The 25,652-nt window shown below is 35.0% G+C and overlaps 1 protein-coding gene across 4 annotated transcripts in view; it reads right to left on the bottom strand.

Moving 5' to 3' along the window:
• Positions 1–25,652, bottom strand: part of Galnt13 (polypeptide N-acetylgalactosaminyltransferase 13) — a 597,204-nt gene that overhangs the window by 227,690 nt on the left and 343,862 nt on the right. For all 4 annotated transcript variants that reach the window (XM_036185829.1, XM_036185831.1, XM_036185830.1 and 1 more), the window contains exons 5-7: positions 15,266–15,432; positions 14,652–14,859; positions 11,941–12,111 (exon numbers count right to left, since the gene is read on the bottom strand). In XM_036185829.1, the coding sequence (XP_036041722.1) occupies positions 11,941–12,111; positions 14,652–14,859; positions 15,266–15,432 (546 nt within the window). The remainder of the gene's footprint in view (positions 1–11,940; positions 12,112–14,651; positions 14,860–15,265; positions 15,433–25,652) is intronic.

Here is a 25,652-nt window from a genome sequence, read left to right as displayed (position 1 = left end):
AATTAACTCACAAAACTCAGTAGCCCTCCTATACACAATTGACAAATGAACTGAGAAATAAATCAAGAAATGGCATTTCCCAATTGGCTGAAATAATATAAAATATCCAGGGGTAACTTTAAGCAAACAAGTGGAAGACATGTATTATAAAATTTTAAGACACCAAAGAAAAAAAATTAAAGGAGGTATCAGAAGAAAGAAAGATCTCCCATGTTCATGGATCAGTAAGATTGATAAGCTAAAAATTGCAATCCTACCAAAAGCAATCTACTGATTCAATGAAATACCCATAATTACAACACAATTCATTACAGATCTTGAAAGGACAATGATCAGCTTCATATGGAGACACAAAGAAACCAAGATAGCTAAAGCAATCCTGAATAATTATAGAACGGATAGAGATATCAAAAATGGATAAGCCGACTGAAAATTGTGATGCAGAGCTAAAGAGAAATCTCAAAAGAGGAACATCAAACAGGAGAAACACTTAGAAAAATATTCCACATCTTTAGTCATCTGGGAAAAGCAAGTCAAACTACTTCAAGATTTTTATCTTGTACCCTTCAAAATGGCATAGTTTATATGAGGGTATTAGCTGTTCAGTCAATGATAAGCAAGCTACAATCTGTAGAGGCACAGAGGTTAGGAATAGAGTAAGGGACTATGGAGGAAAGACAGATTTCACTACAAAAGGAAAATTGAATAGTTATTGAGGATGAAGTGGGGAGGAGGATAAGAAATATACAGAGGGATGAGGGAGGAAATATATGAGGAGAGAAAAATTAAGTGTCATGTGTGGGAGTATGGAAACCTAGCCAGCACTGTAAAATCTTCCTAAGTGTATATATATGAAGTCACCAAATACTGAGGTATACATATCCACAAATAGCCATCTCATATTACCAAGTGAAGCTTCAAATAGCAGGGTTGGGTGACATCTAATCAAGTCACAAAGGGCAATACAGAACCTCCAAACAACCCATGCAATTGCCAAGACTACAGGTTGCATACTACCAAAGGAGAAACATAAACACCAACCCAACCACAAACCCTTAGATCAACAATGGTGTCTTGTCTACAAGTTACAAGAAGGCAATGGTAGCACAAAATTTGTGGGAGTAGCCAAATAATATATGATTTGAATTAAGGCTCACTCCAGGACATGGAAGTTATATCCTATACTGCTAGGGTGACCAAGGACCAAGACTAGGTATCCCAGGGACCTAGGGTAAAACCAAATACTACTGGTCTTTCTTTCTTTTTTTTTTTTTTCTAAAAAAACCAAAATGTAATACTTCCTAATGGTAGTCTGCTCTATTCAGAGATCAATGCCTTTCTCAACTACCATCAGAGAATCTTTCTCCTTCAGCAGCAAGGGGGAAAAATACTGAGACCCACAGCCAGACATTATGCAATGAGGGAGAGATGTTGGAACTCTCAGCCATAACTGGGAAGTCTCCATCAAATGCCTTCCCTCAGGGCTCAGGGAACCCAGTAGAAAAAAATGCAGAAAGAGTATAAGGGCCAGAGGGGAAGGGGGGACACCAAGAATACAAGTCCATTAAATCAACAGGATCAAAACCCATATAAACTTAGAGAGACTGAGTTAACATGCACAGGGGTTAAATGTATCTGCACCAGACGGTCCCTAGAGTTGAAAGGAAAATTGAACACTTGCCTCCATCTCTAATCCAGAAGGAATTTCCAATCCATATCTACATAAAAGTAAAATCCTGGTTTCCTCCAATGTAATGTCACTGGAGAGGAAGCATGCTAAGCAGTAGTTGGCCAAACAAATGAACAAACAAACAAAAAAGAACCCCATTGCATCTTTGGAGGCGATTTGTCTCATGATGTCATGTCAGAGATTTCTTTTATTTTTTTAAACCTTTTTTATTATGTATTTACATTTTTTTTTATTTTTGGCTTTTCTACATGGCTTTTGCATATATTATTATGACTTCCCATTTAGTGTTTTTATGGGATGCTTGAGTATGTAAGCAAATAGGTTTCTGTTTCTTGTGCCCTCTCTTTTCCTTTTATTTGTTTCTTTTGTCTGATTCAGATGGGTTACTTTTTGTTTTATCTTGTAATTTACGGCACAAAAGAACAACAATATCATGCTCAGTTTATATAGGTTTAATTAACTTTAATTTATTAATTAAGACAGTGGTTCATGTATAGACTGTATCTTTCTTTTAGGATATGAATATACATAGACAAATTCTGCCTAATCCCTAATAGAACTACAATGGCAATGAAGTTTGAATGTTTCCAGGCAAAGTAAATCCAGCCTCCATTGCATACTACCAACATAGGGTCTTTCTTTTAATGTTTAATTAATTTGAGGGCAGGTCTCAGTTTGTCACTCAGGAATGCCTGGAACTCACAATCCTGTCTCCTAGTGATTGGATTGCAGACATGGGCCATTATACTTAGCTATGTGGTATCTTTCAGAAACTACTCTCACACTTGGTTAATATCCACCATAGGCTGAGGCTACATGGACATGGGTTGGGTACCAAATGGTTCTGTGGAGAGTTCCCTGCTCATTCTAATGCTCTGCCAAAGAAGAAAATTAGTGAACAAGTAATTTAAATTTGGAATGCAAATGCTAATTTTGTGAGATTTTTAAGAACAAACCAACAAAACTCATTGCTTTACAGAAACTATATTCCCCTCTGCTAAAAATTACACTGATGTTTTCTAATTAAATAGCATTTTTGGTTGTAAAACTGCCTAGTAATATTGTAGGTGGACATCAACCATCTTGCAAAACTATTATTATCTGAATATGCAGTCCATCAGGTAGGGTAGTTTCAGCTTGGTGGTCTCAGAGCTGTTTTGTTTTGTCTACTCTTGCTGAGTTCCTATCATATAGAGTATCATTGACCTTCTTAGTTGTAATGTGGAACTCTAAGAAAGCTAAACAGATGGTAATTATGAAGTGAACATAATTTCATCTGACTGAGCCTTGGGAACTCTATGATAATAACTATACAAGGTATTATAGCACTACAGAGTACATTTCATACAATTAGGGACAAAAGAGTGCTGCAATTAACCTATAATAATGCAACCAAATGCTTAAGAATGTTAATTAATGCACTTTTAATAATCAGTTCAGAGATCATCTATTTAGCTTCTTCTTGAAAAAGTACTAATACATTTTAAGTATGTGCATTAAATTTTATCTTGCAGTTGATCATCATTATTATAAATGTGTGAGAAAAGCAGAATAGATAAATATAAGTAATTATAAAGTTGAATCAAATAACTTTCACTTATTTTGAATCATAGAAAACAAAAACACATGCTTTTAATCCCAGCACTCAGGAGGCAGGTGGATCTCTGTGAGTTCGAGGCCAGCCTGGGCTACCAAGTGAGTTCCAGGAAAGGGGCAAAGCTACACAAAGAAACTCTGTCTCGGAAAAAAAAAAAGAAAACAAAAACAAACTAACAATTCCTTAATATAACTTATAATTTCTGAAGACAGATGCTTTCAGAGAGACTTGAATTATATTTGAATTATTAGTTTGTTTGAATAGTTCACTTTTATAATATTAAATAACTATAAATGTTACTCATGTTGTTTAGCATATTCATCTTAAGTTAACTGCTTTAAAATATCACAAATAAGCTATGTTTTCAAGTATGTGCACTTTAAGTGTTCAGTGCCTAGAAAATGAAAAATATGGGTCATCATTGAATTAGCTGAAATAATTTACTTTTCAAGGTGTGTCTACATAGTAATGAAACCACCAACCAAAGCCATTACCATGATATGGGTAATAATCATCCAAATTACTGTAAATACTACAAATTGTATGGATAGGTGAAGAAGTGAGATACTAGTTGCAAAACACTCAGTACAGTGTCCAGCACTCAATGAACAATTAATAAGATTAATATATTTGCTAATGTATTCTTGCTCACATTGTTACTGATAGTAATTTCCATACTCTGTTCATAGTTAAGGTTCCTGAGCTAACCTATGTTCTCAGATTAGTAACCTCTTTTGGGTATTTTCCCTTCATCCCCACATCCCCCTGTAGTGTTCTGCCACAGCTGAGAAGTACTGATTGTATGCTCTCAGTTTGAATAAGCCAGTTCTTTCTTCAATACAATGTGCTTGGATAAATTTGTAATATACTTCTTCCAATTCTGAGAAGAGACCTAAGGAAGGCCTGTATAAACAGGGAGAGGAGCCAACTGCTTCTTTGAGGCCAAACTATAGATTTTTTACTTGATACACAAACCATTTGTTTGTGTTTATTTGTCCATATGTCTTATTCTCAAGTGTATTTTAAAAATTTTGGATTCCTTTTAATTATAAGTCCCCAAGCATTAAGCACAAACTCTCTCATGGTTTCCATGGATATATTTTTACACCTTCCTCATTCCCTTCTATTCTTTCTTATTTCATAAGAAAATAAATCTGATTTTTCTCTTATAGGTTAAAATCTATGCCATGACCTCAGCTAGCTCTTTTGATTACAGTTGGCCCTTTGTTCATTTTTTGTTGCATTTATGTTTCAGGCCTTAGACTTCCAGATTGTCCCCTTGAGCTTACAAACCTGCTCAGTTACAGTCTATATTGAACCAAAGTAATCTTCACTCCATCTCAAGACTCTCTCATAGGAGAAGCTGTCATTTCCTATGGCCTTACTGGAAACCACATTGAAAGCATCCTTTCTGCATATTCCCTTGATTCACTTTCACCTCCTAAGTGAAGTTGGAGCTGTCTCCCACCACTGCAATAAGTTCTTTCTGAAGGGTCCCCATTGATTCTGAACTCAGGCAGCCTTTCTCTAACTGCTTCCTCTAAAAGCATTTAGCACCATTCATCAGTCAACCTGCTTGAAATTCTTTCCACTGCTGGCTCCCATTGAATTGTCTATAGAAGTTTTTGCTTCCACTGTTTTTATGATCCTTATTGATAGTCCATCCACCTCCTCATCTGGCTGCTGTTAGATTGTGGACAAGTGCTTAGACTAGCATATGTCACTCATGTAAAATATGGCATTACATGTTTTGTCTGTGTATTTACTTCATAACTATCATACCTTGTTTAATCTGTAGCCTCCCTGGGTGCTGTTCTTATCCTGTGTTCTTTAGTTTTATGAGATTTTTCATCACCATATTCTTTCTTTCAACTGTGAGACTGACAACTACTCTGTGTTTTCTCACTTCTTCCCTTGCACTAAAAGCATCCTTCTAATTACTACATGTTTCTGTTTAAAAAAACAAAAAACAAACAAACAAAAAAAACTCCTGTAGAATAATACAACGAAAAAATATGGTTCAGATTTCAAGTTTAAATCTACTTTAATAATGTCCCAGTGCTGTTTTTATTTTATTAAATCATCAAATATGATGACTTTGTTTGATTTAGTATTTCAGAAATCAGATGGAAACTAAATGTGGTTTCTCCTTTCTTTTTCACACCGTACAATGTATCCGGAAGAAATAAAGTAAGCAAAGATGCAGGGATCTTCTCTTGAGATGACTGATGTTAAATGTGGAATGTAATTTAAAAGTTTTATAGGCAAAGCAAATTCTATGGGATATTGCATAGCATAACAGTCATCCTTGCATAGAGTTTTGGAGAGTTGCATTTGGCTCTAGAGAAGATATTGCTGATTTTAGAAGGGTTTATGCTGGCTTAGACACTGGGCAAGGAAACTTACTCAAATCTTAGAAGGTTGAAAACACAATAACAGTGCTGTTTTAGAGGCTGAAAAATAAGTTCTCGTTATTGTGTGAAAAACCCTTTTTTGTGGGTAAAATCAATTTCCTAACAAGGCTGGAACTTGATTATTTTGTCTTGCGCTTAAAGGTCTCACTTCAAATACAGGAAAATCCTGCTTTTTTCCTTTCTCTATATTTTTCTGTAGTACTCATAACCTGATATCATAATCTCCAAAGGATGCTTAATATTTGGTGCAAAATGTTTTTATTACATTTGTCATATTTTCACTTCATACTAAAGATGTGTCAAAATAAGCAACAGAGCTAATTGGAACCAGTTGAATTCAAATTCTTTGACAAATATGGCAGCATTATTCAGTGAATAAATCTCGTACAGTTTAATGAATCACACTAAGAATTTTGTATACTACCTTGTTTATTCTCACCTCAACACATTGTAATAAAAATCTTGTAAAATATTCTCTAACCATGGGGAAATAAGAATATACAAACATATTCTTTCTAGAAAGAATATAGCTTCAAAAACTCTATTTAAGATGGGATGTTTACAGTCTTGTGAAACCAAATATATTAGACTTGGAGATAAGGATGCAAGAATGGTAACAGCTCAACAGTCAATGCTCAGCCTTTTCTTTCAAAACATTTATTCTGCTCAAATTATGAACATTCTCTCTGCTTTTGTCTTGATACTTTGTTGCATAAGGATATTTTACGTTTGCCCCGATGTAGTTCTATTTTTCTCCAATTTAAAGCATGTTTTAGATAGACTGACAAGTATCTACTAGAAGATCTAATAGACTAAAAAATACACATTATTATTAAATACAAGAATCTTTTCTCCATAGATGATTCCACAGAACTTAATATGTACTTTTAATCTATCACACTGCTTCAATAATGTCTCAGTGCTGTTTTTTATTTTATTAAATCATCAAATATGATGACTTTGTTGATTTAGTACTTCAGAAATCAGATGGAAACTAAATGTAGTTTCTCCTTTCTCCGGGGACTTTCAATGGTCAGAATGACAAAATTAGTGGGAGGTGAGTGGAAAAAAAGAGCTGTAAACAAGTTGTAGGAATAAAGCAAGGTGTAATAAAAAGCTTGAAGGTGTGACTCCAGGGCAGGGCACTGAGAGGTTAGGGATATAGTTCACTTGGGTCAGTGCTTGATTAGTATGCACAAGGCCCTAGTTTCCAATCTTTCATAAAATCAGATATAATAGCACATGAAATGTATAATGCTACTGGTGGGAGAAGAAAATTCATAAATAAGAGTTAACCTGAGATAAATGAGAACTTATCTCAAAACAAAACGAAACAGAAAACTAACAAATAACAGTTGAAGCCAAAAAAAGAATCTTCAACTTTTGTTACATAAATTAGGGTATGAGCTTATAAGTAAAATAGTAGCAGCTACTAATATTTGCTATGCAAAAACAAAAAGTAAATCAAACAAGCATCAACTTTAATGACATAAAAATACTAATGAATAGTATGACAAATTTTAAATTATGGAAAACTACATTTGAAGAGAGACTCTGGAAGGAAACACAACACTGATGGAGGTGGAGCCCATTAGTCTTATGCCTTCTTATGCGTTTAGACACTAGTCACACTGACTATGCAATGATAACATGTCCCATTATCAAGAATACATTTTCAATACAGCTTACTTCTGTCAAGGATATTTCTCATTTAATACTTTGTGTCACTTTAATTCCTTACATGACTTAAGCAAGCATGAAATAATAATTTTCATTTTAATAGTTAAGAAAAGTACCAGATTTCTCTCCAAAGACAGTTTCTACATTGCTCCCCTAAGAGCACACTGGAATACTATAGAGAGAGCAATTGAGAAAATGTTATGTGAGGACATGGCAGTTGTAATCAAAGGTATTACTAATCATGTTATCAACTTCATTTACTATACTTTAGACACACTTAATTCTAATTAAATAAAGAGTAAATGTGTATCAGATAAATGTTAATAATAAAGGATATAAAAGTAAGTAAAATATGTCCTGAATAAAAGCCAGTAATGAAATGTAGGTATGTGATTCATCATGATAGCAAGAATTAAACAAATATCTAAATCTCTTTATTTACTCTCATGATACACAGTAGTGGATGAAAGAATGAAAGAAATACTATGAAGAATATTAAAAGCAACAAAATGGAAGGTAAGATGTGGTGAGGGCAAGTTGATAGATGAGAAATAACCAGTAGGTCACCTATAAAGAAATATATTTTAATCAGTGAGAAATTAAAGTGGAAACAAGTATCATTATAGCTATTTCTTTAGTGTCAAATTCAGAGCATAATTAAAATCTGAAATCAACCAGTAGGATTTAGTCACAGTTTTTTTTTTTTCCCAAAATATACACTGCTGTAGCATTAACATAGCTACTCCTATACACCCACATTCAATCTGCATGTTCTGACCTCTTGCTTCATCTAGAAGATGTAAGGCCAATATTGAAGCGTAAATTGCTCTACAGCAGAGATTGTTGTGAGTGTTTGGATGTATAGGATCGAGTGCTGTGACGAGCAAGGTGCATGAAGTGCATTTTTACACAGAACCATACTTATCTCACTATCTAAATCAAATCACCTGAAATTTCATGTGCCAGAAAGAAAGTGACAAACATATTCCAGTGACTGCTAGTTTTAATTGTCAACTAAACACTGTCTAGATTCACTGGGCAGTAAGTCTGGGTGTGAGGCTGTGAAGATCGGTCTGTCCTCAAAGCATGTCTGGGGGAAATTGTCTGAATTGTCTCAAACGATGTGGAAAGACCCTGTCTCAAGGTGCGTAGCAGCACCATTCCTAAGTTCAGGACCCTGGACTTTATGACAGCAGAGAAATCGGATTCCATGTATACATTCTTTTCTCTCTTCTCTTTCCTGCAAATGTGGTGTGATTAGCTGCTTCATTTTCTGATTCTTTTTCTTATCTAATATGATGGACTGTAACCAGGAACTGTGAGATAAAATAAACCCTGTCTAAGTTGCCTCTGTTGAGCTATTTTATCACCAAAACAAAAGTAGAAATAAGGTAGTCTCCAAATTGACAGGGCTATCTTCATTAAGAAGCAATTTTGCTAGGGGTCATCTATTTCATTTGGTATTATATCATACAGACTAATGTGTTCAGTGTATTTCAAACTCAGTCATTTCCCAGGAAGTACACTCCAAATTGAATGCCACAAACTTAAAAGATCATAACCATACTTAATTGTGTAAATTGATGGCATTAAACCTATTTCTTCCACCTGTGTTTTAGACAGAAGTGCTAAACTCTACTTCTCCAAGCTCAAGAAAGATGATAAATGACAACTGACCCTCAGGCTTCAGTCAGAGACACAACCATAGGTGTTAAAAAGGGTGGTAGTAGGTTCTTTTTTTTTTTTTTTTTTTTTTTTTGGTTTTATCGAGAAAGGGTTTCCCTGTAGCTTTGGAAGCTGTCCTGGAACTCGCTTTGTAGACCAGGCTGGCCTCGAACTCGCAGAGATCCACCTGCCTCGGCCTCCTGAGTGCTGGGATTACAGGCATGCAACACCACCTCCTAGCGGTAGTAGGTTCTTGTGTCTCTTGTATATTGGTGGTTCTTGGGTGCAGACAAGAAAAAAGGCTGGGATTTTGCACCAAGAGTTTTCAATAACCACAATTTCCAAAATTTGTTTTAGATACCTCATTTCAATGTTGGTGATTTTCTGCAAGTATGAAGCACTAAAACTAAGCAAATAAAACACATTTAAAGAACAGTGTTTGCAATACAAGTTGTTAGATCATGGTCTCTTGCTTAAGAATCTGGTTACTGCATCATACACACAGCTGAAATGCTAAATGCTATCAAAGAACTTTACTGATTAGAGAAAAGTTAAGGACCCCCAAACTCCCTTTTACATACCCCTTTCCTTTTACAACTGAAAATACTAGAGCCAAAGTATAGTACAACCAGAATAATAGAGTGTGGCATAGTATTGTATGTATACATATTACCTTAAACATGACTGAGTTTAGGTCACAAGTTCAAGTTGGTGCACAATGATTGCAGTTACATACTTGTATTTCTCAATGATGATTAGCCAATTACAGTGACTACAAAGTTTTGTCATAAAAGACACTTTAAGTTAAGTATTCTACTAAAACCTCAACTTCACTTTGATCACTTTAGCTACTCAGAGTTCTGTTAATCAAGTGGGGGAAAAATCTTTCTTCCACACATAGAATGATTTATTTGCTTGCATGAGTATGAGAAAAATGCTCACATCTGTGCATAATGGATTAAAAATACAAAGTTCACACCACCGCTCTGCTGATGAAAATTACCTGCCTGCTGATACAACAGTGCCCATGAATTAATTAACCTTTTGCCAAAAGAATCGTCAAACTTCAGCAGACACTGAGGTCTCTCTCTTCCTCTTTCATTATTTTAGAAAATGAAATCATGTTCAGTCAGGAAGGAAAATAAATAAAAGTAAGAAATTTGATTGGTTCTCATACTATTTCAGCAAAACCACACAAAGTGTGGCTAAAATGTAGTGTGTTAGATGACTCATCTTTTATTTTATTTAGCAAAAGGTGAGCATAATGGCTGCTTCCTACGTCCCTTTTCTTTCTTTTATGAAGGAGGTCAGCTAATTATCACTAGGAGTGTTGGCTACCTTAACTTGACTTTTCCAATTGCAACAATAACATTAAATAAACCATGTCTTCCCCAATGAATTTTCAGTAAGTTTAATAAAACACATATTTATACATACTTCATTTTCAATTGAATAAATTAGTTAACAATATTTAAGTGTGTCTATGAAGTGTTTCAATGGTTTTTACTTGGGACAAAAACTCAAAAATTATCTAAGTTAAATAAAACTAGAACCCGGGACACAAGAGGATTGCTAATAAAACAGAGTTACTATATTTACTCAGCCTGTTAGTGCAAGCAACAAGGATGGGTAGATGTGAAGATTATAAAGCATTTAGGAATTGCCAGATTATATACTCTGAACACTGACAGGTCTTATGCAAATATCAGGGGCCACACTTAATTTTTTCTCACTGTGGTAGTATTTCTCCTAAAAATGTTAACAATATTTACTTTTTAAATTTTCAGTACCATATAACTAGAATGGTCTCTTTTACCATGCAGTATTTTATTTTAATGCATTAGATAACTATAGAGTAACCTCATGCCCATCGCACCGGCCATTTATAGATTAGGCCTTATATGGATGTTGTTTATGAATATTACATTATTTTCCATTTTTTTTCAAAAGAGAGGTGATTTGCTAAACTCATATTTAAAGAGATAAAATACTTCTCTAAATATTTTTTAAACAATCAATTTTTGGATGCAAGCCAAGAGACCTACAAGAGGATACAGATATTTTAGTGTTATTTAAATGAGTAATTTTGTAGAAAATGATGATGGACCTCTGTTTCAAAAATAAGAGTAAGGTACATTTCACTGATAAACATTTCAAATCAAGGAGTTATTTAGTTTTGAACAAAAAAAAGCATTAGTATTTGTTAGTTCACTAAAATTTTTCAAGTGAATATTTCTATGATTGCTAAAGGAAGATAGTTTTAAGAATGGTAAATTTAGAATATTTACCAAAACCTTTTGGTCATTCCATGTTTGAGAACAAATCCATTATAATACATGCATTTCATATTTACTTGAAATAACAAGACATTCAGAAATCATAAACAATTTTATTTTATACATAGATATATGATCCTTTTACTATAGGAAACAAGGGTAGAACACAAAGACACGAGTTGCTGTCTTTATTTTAACAAAGCACCTTAATTTAGAAAATGGTAGACTCTTGGTTTTCCAGCAGTTGATACTGTATACACATACACACATACATACATACACACATATATGTGTGTGTGTGTGTGTGTATGTTTGCTATATATACATATATATATATATATATATATATATATATATATATATATATATATATATATAATTGGAACCCTAAGGCATCCAAAAATACCTGGCATTTATACCAACACACAAGTTTCCCCATGATAATTTTAACCATACTCAGTATTGTCATTGGTTCCTACATGATTGAGTGAAAGGTAAAAATGTACATAAATAATAAATATTTCTAAGGATCTTTAAATATTCAGAACAGATTTATAATGTTCTTTGGTTAATGGAAGAATAAAAATATGACTGGTTGGGAAATAATGGTCTACACACCTGACAGGTAGTGTTCTGTCTCCTTTTCTCCTATCCATTTCTCTTTGAGGAACAGGATACCATCGGAAATTCAGCTTCCAGTTAAAACCACCATAAGTCATGTCTGACCCAGCCATATATTCAAAGGTATCATCGCTAATAACATCAATGATAGGACACACAACTGTTTTCCTGTAGAAAAACAAAACCCAATTCATTTATAAATGATAATTTACATTCACTTCTTCAAGGTGATTATAGATGATATGAAAACATTTAATTTTTTATGACCCATTTGTGTCTTTCATTTTATCCTCTTTCTTTCTTTGCAGAACCATTTCCTCTGTCATCATCTTTCTTCCTCACCTTTACCTTAAAGTTGTGATATGAAATCTAATCAAATATTCTAATTGACCTTCAAGCTGACTTTAAAATGCATTCTAAGTACAAACTCAGCAGGATGAACATGGTCTATTTCTCATAAATTTCCACCCACAGCATGATTAGTCAAGTTGCTCTGATACTATGCGTCATTTTAGCTATAATCCACTAAAAAGTAATAGCATAGAGAGCTGAAAAATATATGAGAGAAAATTAGATCTGGAGGTTTGCATTTCAAATAGATTAGGTTAGTTTAAAGAGTACAGGGAAACTTGCCACAGAGAAACCTCCTTTTAGGAAAAAACAAACAGTATCAATTAAAATCATGATCTATAGGCACCAGGAAAGAGTTTCTGTGAAGGACACCAGGGTCCTGACAAGTTTAAATTTATCAGCAAGCTGTCAGGGAACTAAGAGTCTATTATTGTCTCAATCCAGGTGATTTGGTTTAAAAAAAAAAAAAAAGTGACTCTTGTCTTTTTGTTCCACCTTAGTTTTCCTATAGAAAAGGAATAGTTAAGATGTTTCAGGGGTTTGTGAGTCTATTTAGGGTAAGAATGCTTCACTTGATTATTTTATTGGGTACATCATTTTGTCTGTGTTGTGACTTCTTTCATTCTTTCATTTTTTTTTTTTTTTTTTTTGTGGCTTTAGTGGTTCGCTATGGGACCAAGAGTCAATCATCTCCACAAGGAAATGTTCCAGTTGACTCAAGGTGGCATTGATTGTAGCTAATTCTGAAGAACAGAGTGATTGTACGTATTCTAAGTCACCAATGGGTGTAGAAAGCCAAACACGATTTCAATTATATTTTATTTGGTAACTGCAATATTACTGCCACTCATTGTCATGTGTGTTGTATATGCCATACAATTGGCCACGGCCTGAAGTTCTCTGAAGTCAATAAGCTTCATCTACCCTTAGTAAAGCTTCTTGGTGAATCTGGACACAACCAAATCATGACATCTCTTTCTTTACTGTATGTAATAAATTAACTTTCAAGGGTAAGAAATTGGATTTAATAATCTCAAGCACATTTTACTGTCTTCTTATGGCAATGTAAAAATTTATAACCAGGAAAAAGACTCATTATATACCAATATGATGAAAATGAATTGTTAGAATAAAAATAGATGGTTTATGCATGGCTATAATGAAACATTATATTAACAACTTATTAAGTTGAATATGAATGCATGTTTAAAGAACAGCATAATATACAAAATGTTGCCAGAATTTATATTGAAGGTATTCTAAGTTCATTTTGCTTTTTCAGTCTCACTGTTTGGTGGTCACAGTCCAACATACAAAATGTTAGTAGCTGTGTACCGTACTCGGTTGACTAAGGGTTCCCACCGCTTTTTGACCTGCTATGGTTCATTTTGCTGACAGCCTCCATCTATCTTCATAGAAAGCACTAGCTCCTGCCATTCATGCGATGTGGCTGAACTAGCTTACCTTAAGCAGTCGTTGTCTGGAAAATTTAATTAAAAATTTCAACTCTGAGATATTCTATTGCACATGAAATGGCTATGCAAGTGATGTGCTCTACAATGATTTGTTATAACACATAGCATTCAATGTTTGTTATCTTCATTAGGTACTAAGAATTACACTAATTTATCACCCATGTTTATGAATAGCTACAAAATGTCATCATCATTAGGAAGAACTACAGGTATGTGTGAAGGGTCTTCACTTCTGCAAAGTTTAATTTTTCAAATTTTAAAATTGACAGGTAGAAAGAATATTGTTTAAATAATTATACTTTGCTCTGTTTGTTTGTTTTTTAACAGTGGCATTATTTCAGGAAGGAGAGAGAGAGAGAGAGAGAGAGAGAGAGAGAGAGAGAGAGAGAGAGAGAGAGAGAGAGAGAGATTTTTTTCAAGATGAAGTTGAACTAGACTGCGACCCTTCGGGAGTCAGAATGCATGGAAACAGTGAAGAGGTCAGTGCTGAGGGAGAGAGAAGAACTATCCTATTCACTGAACTGCCAGTAACATAAGCAAGTTGGTAAGAACATCTGCAATCCCTGCACAGGGAAGTTGGGAGTACCAAAGGCGCTTTGAAAATTGCTTCCAACCTATGCTGCCAGACTAGATTGACTTACTTCACCTATAAATGCTCAAAACGTTTTTCATTGATTCATTTGATTATTTCTTAATCAATTACCCATGCTAAACATGAGTCAGTCCGATTTTCATCTTGAAAATGAGAAAAGCTGCTTTTTTCAAAGCATATGAAATAAACCTGAAAATAGAACCGAGCACGAGAGGCATTGTGATGGACAGCTGGAGCTGCCCTGGAAGGTCCAGGTGTAAGCTTTGCAGACTTAACAAGAGGCTCCCTACCTGTCTTCCTTTATTCTCGCCAGCAAGGGCTCCAGCCATCCTAAGGTGCACTCACAGTGTGCGTCCAGAAAAGTTATGACCTGTCCTTTTGAAGCAGCTGCTCCCCGGAGACGGGCACGTATTAACCCAGAGCGCTCTTCCATCCTGATGATTTTCACTGGCACTTCTAAGGTTTTCACGTAGTTCTCTAATGTCAACTTGAGAAAATCTGTAACATGGATCAAGAATGGTTGAGGAAGATTTGGAGCTGATTTAGAACAAAATTGGGGTATCTAGTAGAGATATCATGAGTTAGTTAATGTTACATATCAAGCCATGTATATTCTCAGTATTAACTAGTTAGGAAGAAATAAAGCATTTTAAGAATCATTTTGGCTGATTTCTAAGGATAGTTAGTGCCAAATTGGGATATAAAAATAAACTGAAAGTATCTAATTGTTCTCAGAGTTGAATGTACATCAACAATATATACTATATATGAAATGCATATGTGACTATATGGTATGTATTGATTTTATAGGTGGTTGATTATAAAGCAGAATATAGATCATTGCCCACTACCTTCTGATAATAAAAATGGTTCCAAAGTACAGGCATGGAAGCATAGTCTATACCTCTTTCACTGGCATCATCGACCAAGATGACTTCAGAGAGCAGGTAGTGTGGAGAGCGATTTATGACACTATAGACAGTTCTAAGTAGAGTGCTCCAAGCTTCATTATGGAACACAATGACTACACTTGTGTTTGGCAGTTCATCAGGGTAGACTTTTGTCTTGCATCTGGGAAAGAGCAAAGAACAATGGTGGTAATAAATTCATGTTTCATCCTGATATTCCTCAGTAGAAATATTCAGCACAATACTTCAGACTTCAAAGTCCTTTACCAAGGAGCTGATTTATGAATATCTGGAACAATTTTCCTTTTTATAAGTGCTGTGAGTAATCACTTGGCCTTTTGAAAATTAAATATGCATAATTACCAATATTTTATTTTAACTCCTACAGGGAACAAAGCAGCATGATTTCCATAATTCTAAGAAAACCCAAATAATATTCTTAAACTGTCAAAAAATTAAGAGCACCAAATACAATAGAGGCAGACAAATTCAATCATTAGAAACTATTTTTATTCTTTGTTTTACCAAAAAAGAACCATAGCTATAAAAGCTGTACAAGTATAAATAGACAATAGTAGGTACAGTTCACATCATGTAAGGCTGGGGTTATTTTTCCCTTTGGAAATACTAATACATAAGCTTTTCACCTGAGAATGTACTAAATTATTCCTACTTTCAGGGGATGGGTAGTACTATAGCTCGTACAATTTCTTGATACTCTAGACATAAATGAAAGAAATTGGGTTACCAGTACTTCCTAAACTGTGTACAAACATCTCCAAAGGGTTTGTTAAAACACAGATCTAATTTCCTAAGTCCAGGATGGAGCCTGAAGTCTTACTTTGCTGTTGGCCTCAGAAGCAGATGGCTCAGTAACCAGCTGAATGAAAATCATCATTAATTTTACAATTTACAGTTTTAAAAAAATAATTTTAAATGTGCTTACAAATTCAGATGAGCTGAGACCTTACTCCACAGGAAATCAATTAAAAATGTGTGATTGATAAACAATTTGTGAAATTTTGTAAGTAGATGTCTAAAAATAGAACGTGCCGACGGTCATTTCAACTTTTCAACCTATAGCTATTGTGTCATGTAATTTTTAAAGCCTTTTGACTGTGGCCTATGAAAAGTGTTGTGGACTTCTGGAGCAGGAGTAGTTTATTCACCCTAAACTATTTTTAATGTAAAATATTCTAAAGAGGTAGAAAATCAAAACAGTTACATAAAATAAAATGAACCATATATCTCCTGCTGTTTATTATAATTTATTAAACAATGCAGCATTGTTAGAACTAGTTGTTTTTTCATAATGGAATAAAAAATATTCAATGAGATGTAGGAGGTGGATTTACAAAATAAAATCAAACGGAGCATGCCTATTGAGACCTTCCTCGTTTCAAACAATCTAAAGTGTCACACAATAAGTGAAATCTTCTAAAATATAGACAGGTCAGAATATCCATATAATAACATTTTTATCATGGATATATTTGAAAATAAACATCTACTAAGCTCTACATTAGAAAAGATACAACTCATATAAGAAAAGAAAAAAGGAAGTAATCAATTCATAGCTCTTTCCACTCTGTGCAAATGTTCAAATAGCACCCTTGTCCTTCAGCATCTTTTCACTGCTATCTCCAGGCAGTTCATCACTAAATGAACTGAGAAAGCTGTCACAGTAAGTGAGAAGGGTTTGTTCCACCATTTTCTTCAACTCTTTACTCTCTGCCTCATCAAAACCTCCCATCACATTTAGCATGCCAAGCACAAATTATGACAGCATACTCATTATTATAACTAAAGTAAATTTATGCAAACAATGTGAAGAAAGTCCAGCTGCTACTGGCTTAAACCAAGACTCACAATCAATAACTGCTACCCAGTGTTGGTGGGGTTTTCTTTTGTTGTTATTGTTGTTGTTTTTAAGTGATGTGTTTTTAAGTGATCAGGATTTTCTGTTTGCAATTTTAAATCCAAATAAGAAAATATGGATTAGCACACAGTAATCTTAATAAATAAAATCAGCTGAGAATGATACACTGTGCCTATTATCATGGCATCTATGAGACACAAGCAAGAGGATTGCCCTGAGTTGGAGGATATCCTGGGCTAACTACACAGTAACATACCGGCCATCCTGGTCTGCACAGTAAAATTCCATCTCAAACTACAATAACAAAAACAGTAAAACTTAAAAGAGACATATGCTTCCTTTTTTAACTTTAAACTATTTCCATTAACTTTATTTTGTGGTTGAAAAAACAACCACTAATGTTAATTCTATATTTATTATGTCTATAGTTTACACAATGAACCAACCTAATCTTAATGCAGATACTATATTAATGGAGAATCTCCACTGTCTCATTCAAACTTGAACAAAATAAAATGTAGCTAAAATGTTTATCAGTTCTTTCACTTCACTATAGAAGAACATTTAGTAACCATGGGAAATGAGTACTTTAGTTATGGCAGTGAGTGTTACCGTGATCTGATGAAAGATGGTGATCACACATTATAAAGGTGATCTCTATGCTTGATGTTATATAAAGTGTTTGATTTTAAGTTCTTAACACCAACAAAAACCATAACTACTTGATTTAAATATTTAATTATCTTAAATATGGCAACCATTTTAGAATGTTTATGTATACCAAAACATCAAGTTATATATCTTAAATATATTTAATTTTTATTTGGCAAGAATACTAAAAAAACTACAGCATAAGGCAGGGGTCATTCAATAGAAGTGATGGGTTTTTTGCTTTGTTTTGTTTTGTCTTTTTGTTTTGTAAATTGTTAACTTATAGAAATTAACATTTTTATGTGAGTTTATCCAGTTATCACAAATACACAGATTGGTATCAATAAGAGTTGTGATTCCACTGCTCAACCACAAGCAATAGCTGCCAGAAGACCAGAGAGCTTGCTCATGGACCTTCCCTACTCTCTGTTATCTCAGACTCTCAGAGTTACCCCTAGCACTGCAAGAGAACATGAGCTGCAGTTTCCCCTCCACCCTGTGCATGCCTCCTCTGCATGCCATAGACCATTTCCACTCGCCTTCTCTTCCCTAGCCTTCAGCATCAGGAAGCATTCCTCTAACCCCCACCTTCCATCCCCATGAATACACCAGCTGAGAAGACCAGTAAAACAGGTAACATTCAGCCAACACAGTCTCTGAAATTCCAGAGAGGAAACAGAAACTAAAGAACAAAAATCTGACCCTACCATGATAAACCCAGAAATCAGCACCTAGACCTATAATCACCCCAAACACAGATGTCTAGACTCCAGCATAAAAACACAGTCAATAACAGTCATGGTACTATGTCACCATCAAGAGCCCAGCTGTCTTACCACAGTAGGCCCTGAATATTACCACATAGCTGGAACATCAGAAAAAGAACTTAAAACAACTTACTTGAAAATGACAGATTATTCAAGATGACATGTATAAAACATTTAAAGAAATTCAGAAAAACACAAACACACTATTGGAGGAAATAAATAACTTCCTTAAAGAAAGCCAAGAAAACCAACCAAACAAATAAATAAAATTACTGAAGGAAACAAATAAAGCTGTTCAAGACCTGAAAAATGAAAATAAAAGCAATAGAAAAAACCTGAAGGGATTCTGGAAATGAAAATTTTAGTAATGTAAACAGAAACACCAGAGGCAAGATTCACCAACAGTATAAAAGGGATGGAAGAGAGAATCTCAGGCACTGAAAATAGAATAAATAGAAGTATTGATCAAAGAAAATGTTAATCTAAAAACTTTCTGACACAAAATATTCAGGAAATCTGGGACACTATGAAAAGACAAAACCTAAGAATAATAGGAATAAGAAGCAAAAGAATCTGAGCTCAAAGGCAAAGAAAACATTTTCAACAAAATCATAGAAGAAATTTTCCTAACCTAAAAAAGGACATGCCTATAAAGGTTCAAGAAGCATACTGCTATGGATATTGCTCTGTATAAATAAAATGCTGTTTGGCCAGTGGCCAAGCAGGAAGTATAGGCAGGACAAGAGAAAAGAAAATTCTGAGAAGTGGAAGGCTGGGTGGAGATATACTACAGCCACCACCATGACAAGGAAGATGTAAGGTAATGGTAAGCCACGAGCCATGTGGTAAAGTATAGATTAATAGAAATGGGTTAATTTAAGATAGAAGAAGTAGATAACAAGAAGCCTGCCATGGCCATACAGTTTGTAAATAATGTAAGTTTCTATGTGTTTACTTGGTTGGTTCTGAGTGTCTATGGGCTTGGTGGGTGAGAGAGATTTGTCCTGACTGTGGGCCAGGCAGGAAAACTCTAACTACAGCATGTAGAACACCAAGTAGATTAGAACTGAAAAGAAAGCCCTCTCACCATATAATAATCAACACTAAACATACAGAACAATGAAAAGTTATTAAAAGCTATAGAAGAAAAAATCCAAATAACTAATAAAGGCAGACCTATCAGAATTATACCCTACTTCTCAATGGAGACTGTAAAAGACAGAAGGGCGTGGACAGATGTGCTGTAGACTCTAAGAGACCACAGATGCCAGCCTAGATTACTACATTTAGCAAAATTTTCACTCAAGAAAAATGGGTCAAATAAGATATTCCACAATAAAGTCAAATTTAAAGAATATCTATGTATTCAGCCCTACAGAAGTTTCTAGAAGGAAAAAACCCAAACCAAGGAGGTTAACTACAAACATGAAATAAATAATCATACATCAGCAAAAACCAAAAGGAGGGAAGTATGCGTATGTGGATACACACACACACACACACACACACACACACACACACACCATCACCATCACCATCAACACAACCACAATCAACAACAACAAAATAACAGGAATTAACAATCATTATTCATTGATACCTTTCAATATCAGTGGCCTCAGTTTCCCAATGAAGACACACAGATTAACAGAATGGATATGAAAACAGGACCCATCCTTCTACTTCATATAAGAAACACATCTCAACACTAAGGATAGATATTACTTCAGTATAAGGAGTTGAAAAAAGACATCCCAAGCAAAATGACCTAAGAATCAAGCTGTTGTAAACATTTTAATATCTAACAAAATAGACTTCAAACCAAAATAAATCAAAAGAGATAGAGAAGGACACTACACACTGATAAAAGGACAAATCCACCAAGATATTTCAATTCTTAACGTCTATGCTCCCAAAGCAAGGGCACCTACCTTTGTAAAGAAATACTGCTAAAGCTTAAATCACACATTAGCAGGGGTTGGGGATTTAGCTCAGTGGTAGAGCGCTTGTCTAGCAAGTGCAAGGCCCTGGGTTCTGTCTTCAGCTCCAGAAAACAAAAATCACACATTAGCCCATACATACTAATAGTGGGAGACTTTAATACCCCATTCTCACCAATGAATAGGTGCCTCACACAAAAAGTAAATAGAGAAATGTTGCAGTTAACTAATGTTATAAAATAAATGAACCTAACAGTTAATTACCCAACATTCTACCAAAACACAAAAGGGTATATCTTAATCCTAGCATCTCCAAATTTGACACATACTCTAGCACAAAGCAAGTCTCAATAGATACAAGAAATTTAAATAATACCCTGCATCCTATTATGCCACCATTGATGAAAGTTGGACATCAACAACATGTAAGAAACCTTACAAACTCATGAAAACTGAACAACTCTCTACTGAATGAAAAATGAGTCACAACAGAATAGAAAAAAAGAAATTAAAGACTTTCTAGAATTCAATGAAAATGAATGCACAACATATACAAACTTATGATAAACAATGAAAAGCAGCAATACAAGGAACATTCATGGAACTAAGCTGGATCAGGCCCTCTGGTAAGTGAGACAATTGAATAGCTTGAACTGTTGCAGAGGCACCTAGGCAGTGGGACCCAGACCCGTCCTTAGTGCATGAGCTGGCTCTTTGGAACCTTGGGCTTACACAGGGACACTTTGCTCAGCCTGGAAGGAGGGGACTGGACCTGCCTGGACTGAATCCACCATGTTTAAATGAATCTCCAGAGGAGTCTTGGCCCTGGAGGAGATGGGAGTGGGGGGGGGGCCTGGGGGGAAGTTGGGAGTAGGGGCTGGAGAGGGGAGGACAGGGAAACCCATGGCTGATGTGTAAAAGTAAAACACAAATATAATAAAAAAATAAATAAATAAAATTAAAAAAAAATCATCCATCCTGTAGTATTACTAAGCAATAAATATTCAAATGGAAAAAACAAATAGAGAGATCTGATCCTAGTAGCCTAAATGCACAACAGGAAACTCTAGAACAAAAAGAGGTAAGCACACACAAAAGTCCAAGAAATTATATTGAGTGCTGAAATCAATACAACAGAAACAAAGAAAACAATACAAATAACCAATGAAAAATAGTGTTGGTTCAATGAGAAAAAATCAACAAAATAGAAAAAACCTTATCAAAACTAACTAAAAGACAGAGAACATACAAATTAATAAAATCAGAAAAATCAGGAGGACATAACAGCATGAGGAAATCCAAAGAATCATAAGGCCATACTTTAAAAATTTGTACATCAAATTGGAATATCTAAGATAAATGAACAGTTTTTCTTGAGATATACCATGTACCAAAGTTAAAACAAGATCAGATAAGCAACCTAATTAGATCAATAGCCTCTTGTGAGATAGAAGCAGTTATTAAAAGTCTCCCCCAACAACAAATAAAAATAAAAATAAAAGTCCAGGAAGAGAAGCTTTTAACTCATAATTCTTACAAGACTTTCAAAGAAGAGTTAACATCAATTCTCAAATTATTCTACAAAATAAAAACAGAAGAAAAATTACCCAAATCATTCTATGAGATCAAAAACAGTTATACTGATACCCAAACCACATAAAGACTAAACAAAGATAGAGAATTACAGAGCAATTTCCTTTATGAACATTAATGCAAAAATACCAAATGAAATATTTGCGTTCTAAATCCAAGAATACATCTAAAATGTCGTATATCATAATCAAACAGGCTTCATCCCAGAGATGCAGGGATGGTTCAACAAACAAATATCTGTCAATGTAACCTACCATATAAACAATCTGAAAGGAAAAAAAATGATTCTCTCATTAGATGCTGACAAAACCTTTGACAAAATCCAACATGCCTTCATGATAAAAGTCTTGGAGAGATAAGAGATGCAAGAAACATATGTAAAGGTATTAAAAGTAATTTACACAAAGTCTTTAGCCAACATCAAATTAAAAGAAGAGAAACTCAAAGTGATACCACTAAAATCAGGAGCAAGCCTAGGTTGTCCACTTTCTCCATATCTATTAAATATAGCACTTGAGTTTTAGCTAGAGCCATAAGATAACTGAAAGAGATCAAGGGCAAGCAAATTGGAAAGGAAGAAGTCAAAAGTATTATTACTTACAAATGATACGATAGCATACATTAATGACTCTAAAAATTCTACTATCAACCTAGTACAGCTGACAAACAAATTGAACAAAGTTGTTGGATACAAGATTAACTCAAAAACATCAGTATCCCTGCTCTATACAAATGACAAAGAGACTGACGACAAAATCAGCAAAACAATACCCTTCACAATAGCTGCAAATAATAGAAAATATCTTGGGGTAACTCTAACTAGTCAAGTGAAAGACTTGTATGATAAAGCTTCAAATCTTTGAAAAAAGAAAATAAAGAAGGTATCAGAAGATTGAAAGATCTCCTATGCTCATAAATTTGTGGGATTAACTGGTAAAGTTGACTGTCATACTGAAAACAATTCCCATCAAAATTCTAACCCAATTCTTTAAAGATGTTGCAAGAACAATTTGCAGCTTCATATAGAAAAGCCGAAAACTCTGGATAGCTAAACCAATCCTGAACAATAGATGAACAGCTGGAGATATCGCCTTCCCTGATCTTAAGTTGTACTACAGGTTATAATAATAAAAACCACATGGTATTAACTTAAAAAAGACATATTGATCAGTGGAATCCAACTGAAGACCCAGATATAAATTCACACACATATCGATATCTGATTTTTTTTTTATAAAGAAGCCAGAAATACACACTAAAAAAAGCATCTTCAACAAATGGTTCTGGTCAAAATGGATGTCTGCATGTAGAAACACACAAAAAGATCTCTATCTATCACCCTACATAAAACTCAAGTCCAAGGGGATGAAAAATCTCAACATAAAACAAGATAGATTGAACCTGATATAAGAGAAAGTAGGGAATAGCCTTGAATGCATTGGCACAGGATACAACTTCCTTAACAGAACAGTTATAGTGCAGGCACTAAGGCTGACAGTTAACAAATGGGACCTCATGAAAGTTAAAAGCTTCTGTAAGGCAAAGGACATCATCAATCAGACAAAAAGGCAACCTATGGAATGGGAAAAGATTTTTATCAAACTACATCCAATAGAAGTCTAATATACAAAATACAAAAAGAACTCAAGAAATTAGACATTAAAGAAACAAATATACAATATAAAAATGGGTACAGATCTAAACAGAGAATTTTTCAGTAGAGGAATCTGAGATGACTGATAAACACTTAAAGGAATATTCAAAATCCTTAGACATAAGGAAAATGCAAATCAAAACTACTTTGAGATTTCATCTTACACCTGACAGAAAGGCTAAGATCACTATCACAAGTGACAGCTCAGGCTGATGAGCATATGGAGCAAGGGGGACACTCCTCCATTGCTGGTAGGAGTGTAAATTTGTACAGCCACATTGAAAATTAATATGGTGGTTCCTCATTAAATTGAGAATCAACCTACCTCAAGACACAGGTATACCACCCTTGGGTATATACCCAAAGGAAGGATACACCATTCTACTACATAGACACTTGTACAACTATGTTCATTACATCTTTTATCATAAGAGCCACATACTGGAAACAACATAGATACACCTCAATTAAAGAATGGCTAAAGAAATTGTGATATATACACAATGTAGTATATCTCAGTGGTTTAAAAAAATGACACCATGAAATTTGCAGGGAAATGGATGAAATTAGGGAAAAAAAATCATCCTGAGGTAACCCGGACCCAGAAAGACAAATGTGGTATGCATTCAGTTATAAGTGTATATTAGCTTTTGAGTAAATGATAGTTAAGCTACAATCCACTGACTCAGAGAGGTTAGGTAAAGAAGACAGCTATAGGACAGATGCATGGATCTCCCTGGGACAGGGAAATAGAATCGATTCTGAGGGTGGACTGGGGAAGGTGGAGATGGGAATAGGAGGGATCAGGTGGGGGACATGGAGGGACAGAGTATGGTGAGAGACCGTGGGAACTGGGGTCATTTGAAGGGTGTGTGTAGAAACAGTGCAGTGTAAACTTCCTGAAATCTATGAGGGAGACCCTAGTAAGGACTCCTAGTAATGAAAGACATGGAGTCTGAACTGGCCATCTTTTGTAGTCAGGCAAAGCTTCCAGTTGTGGAACTAGGTTACATTCATTTGAGATTTTGCGTGAAAAGGTCCAGTAGAGATCCCAGGCTGATGCTAGGACAGAAGGTTGCCCTCTGAAAACTGACATCAGGACTCCACTGCTAAGGATAACTTCTACTCAGCTCTTTGAATATAGAGAGGTTCAGCTGCTGTGGACTTGGAGGCTTTACCCTTACATTCTAATCTCTTTGATGTGACAAGGTACTCTGCAGGCTATGAAAAGGGAAACATGGATGCCAAATCAGCCACAAAATCATCCACTTATAATCTCCCTAACCTACACTATGTTCTGGGACAACATGGCTCAGAACATGTTGGAGTAGCCAACCAATGTTTGATTTAATGTGAGGCCCACGGCAGGAGAGGAAGCCCATGCATTACACTGCCCTCATGGCCAGGAACCAGAGACTGGATAATCCAAGGACCTAAGATTGAATAAAAAATGATTGGCACAAGAAAAAAAAAAAAACAGTGAAAAGACTCCTAATGATATTCCTATACTTATAGATCAGTGCTTGATCTAGTCATCATCAGAGAGACTTCTTCGAGCAGCAGATGGGAGCAATGCAGAGACCCACAGCCAGACCTTCTGCAGAGATAATCTAAATTGGAGGTCTCCATTGGGTCCTTCTCCTTAGAGATTGGGAACCCTGTGGAAGAGGGGATGGAAGACACCAGAGGAGCATGGCTGACCAAATCAACTAAGCAGGGCTCACATTGGCTCAGAGAGACTGAAACAACAAGCACAGGGCCTGCACGGGTCTGCACCAGGTCCCCTGTGTATATGTTATGGCTGTTAGCTTAGTATCATAGTGGGACTCCTAACAGTGGGGAATGGCTGTGTATCTTTGAGTCTTTTGCCTGCTCTTGAATCTCTTTCTCCTATTGGGT

Source organism: Onychomys torridus, chromosome 4 (genome assembly GCF_903995425.1).
Source record: "Onychomys torridus chromosome 4, mOncTor1.1, whole genome shotgun sequence".
NCBI classification, from domain to species: Eukaryota; Metazoa; Chordata; class Mammalia; order Rodentia; family Cricetidae; genus Onychomys; species Onychomys torridus.
The sequence above is the reverse complement of the archived record's forward strand: the minus strand, read 5'-3'. Positions and strand labels throughout refer to the sequence as shown.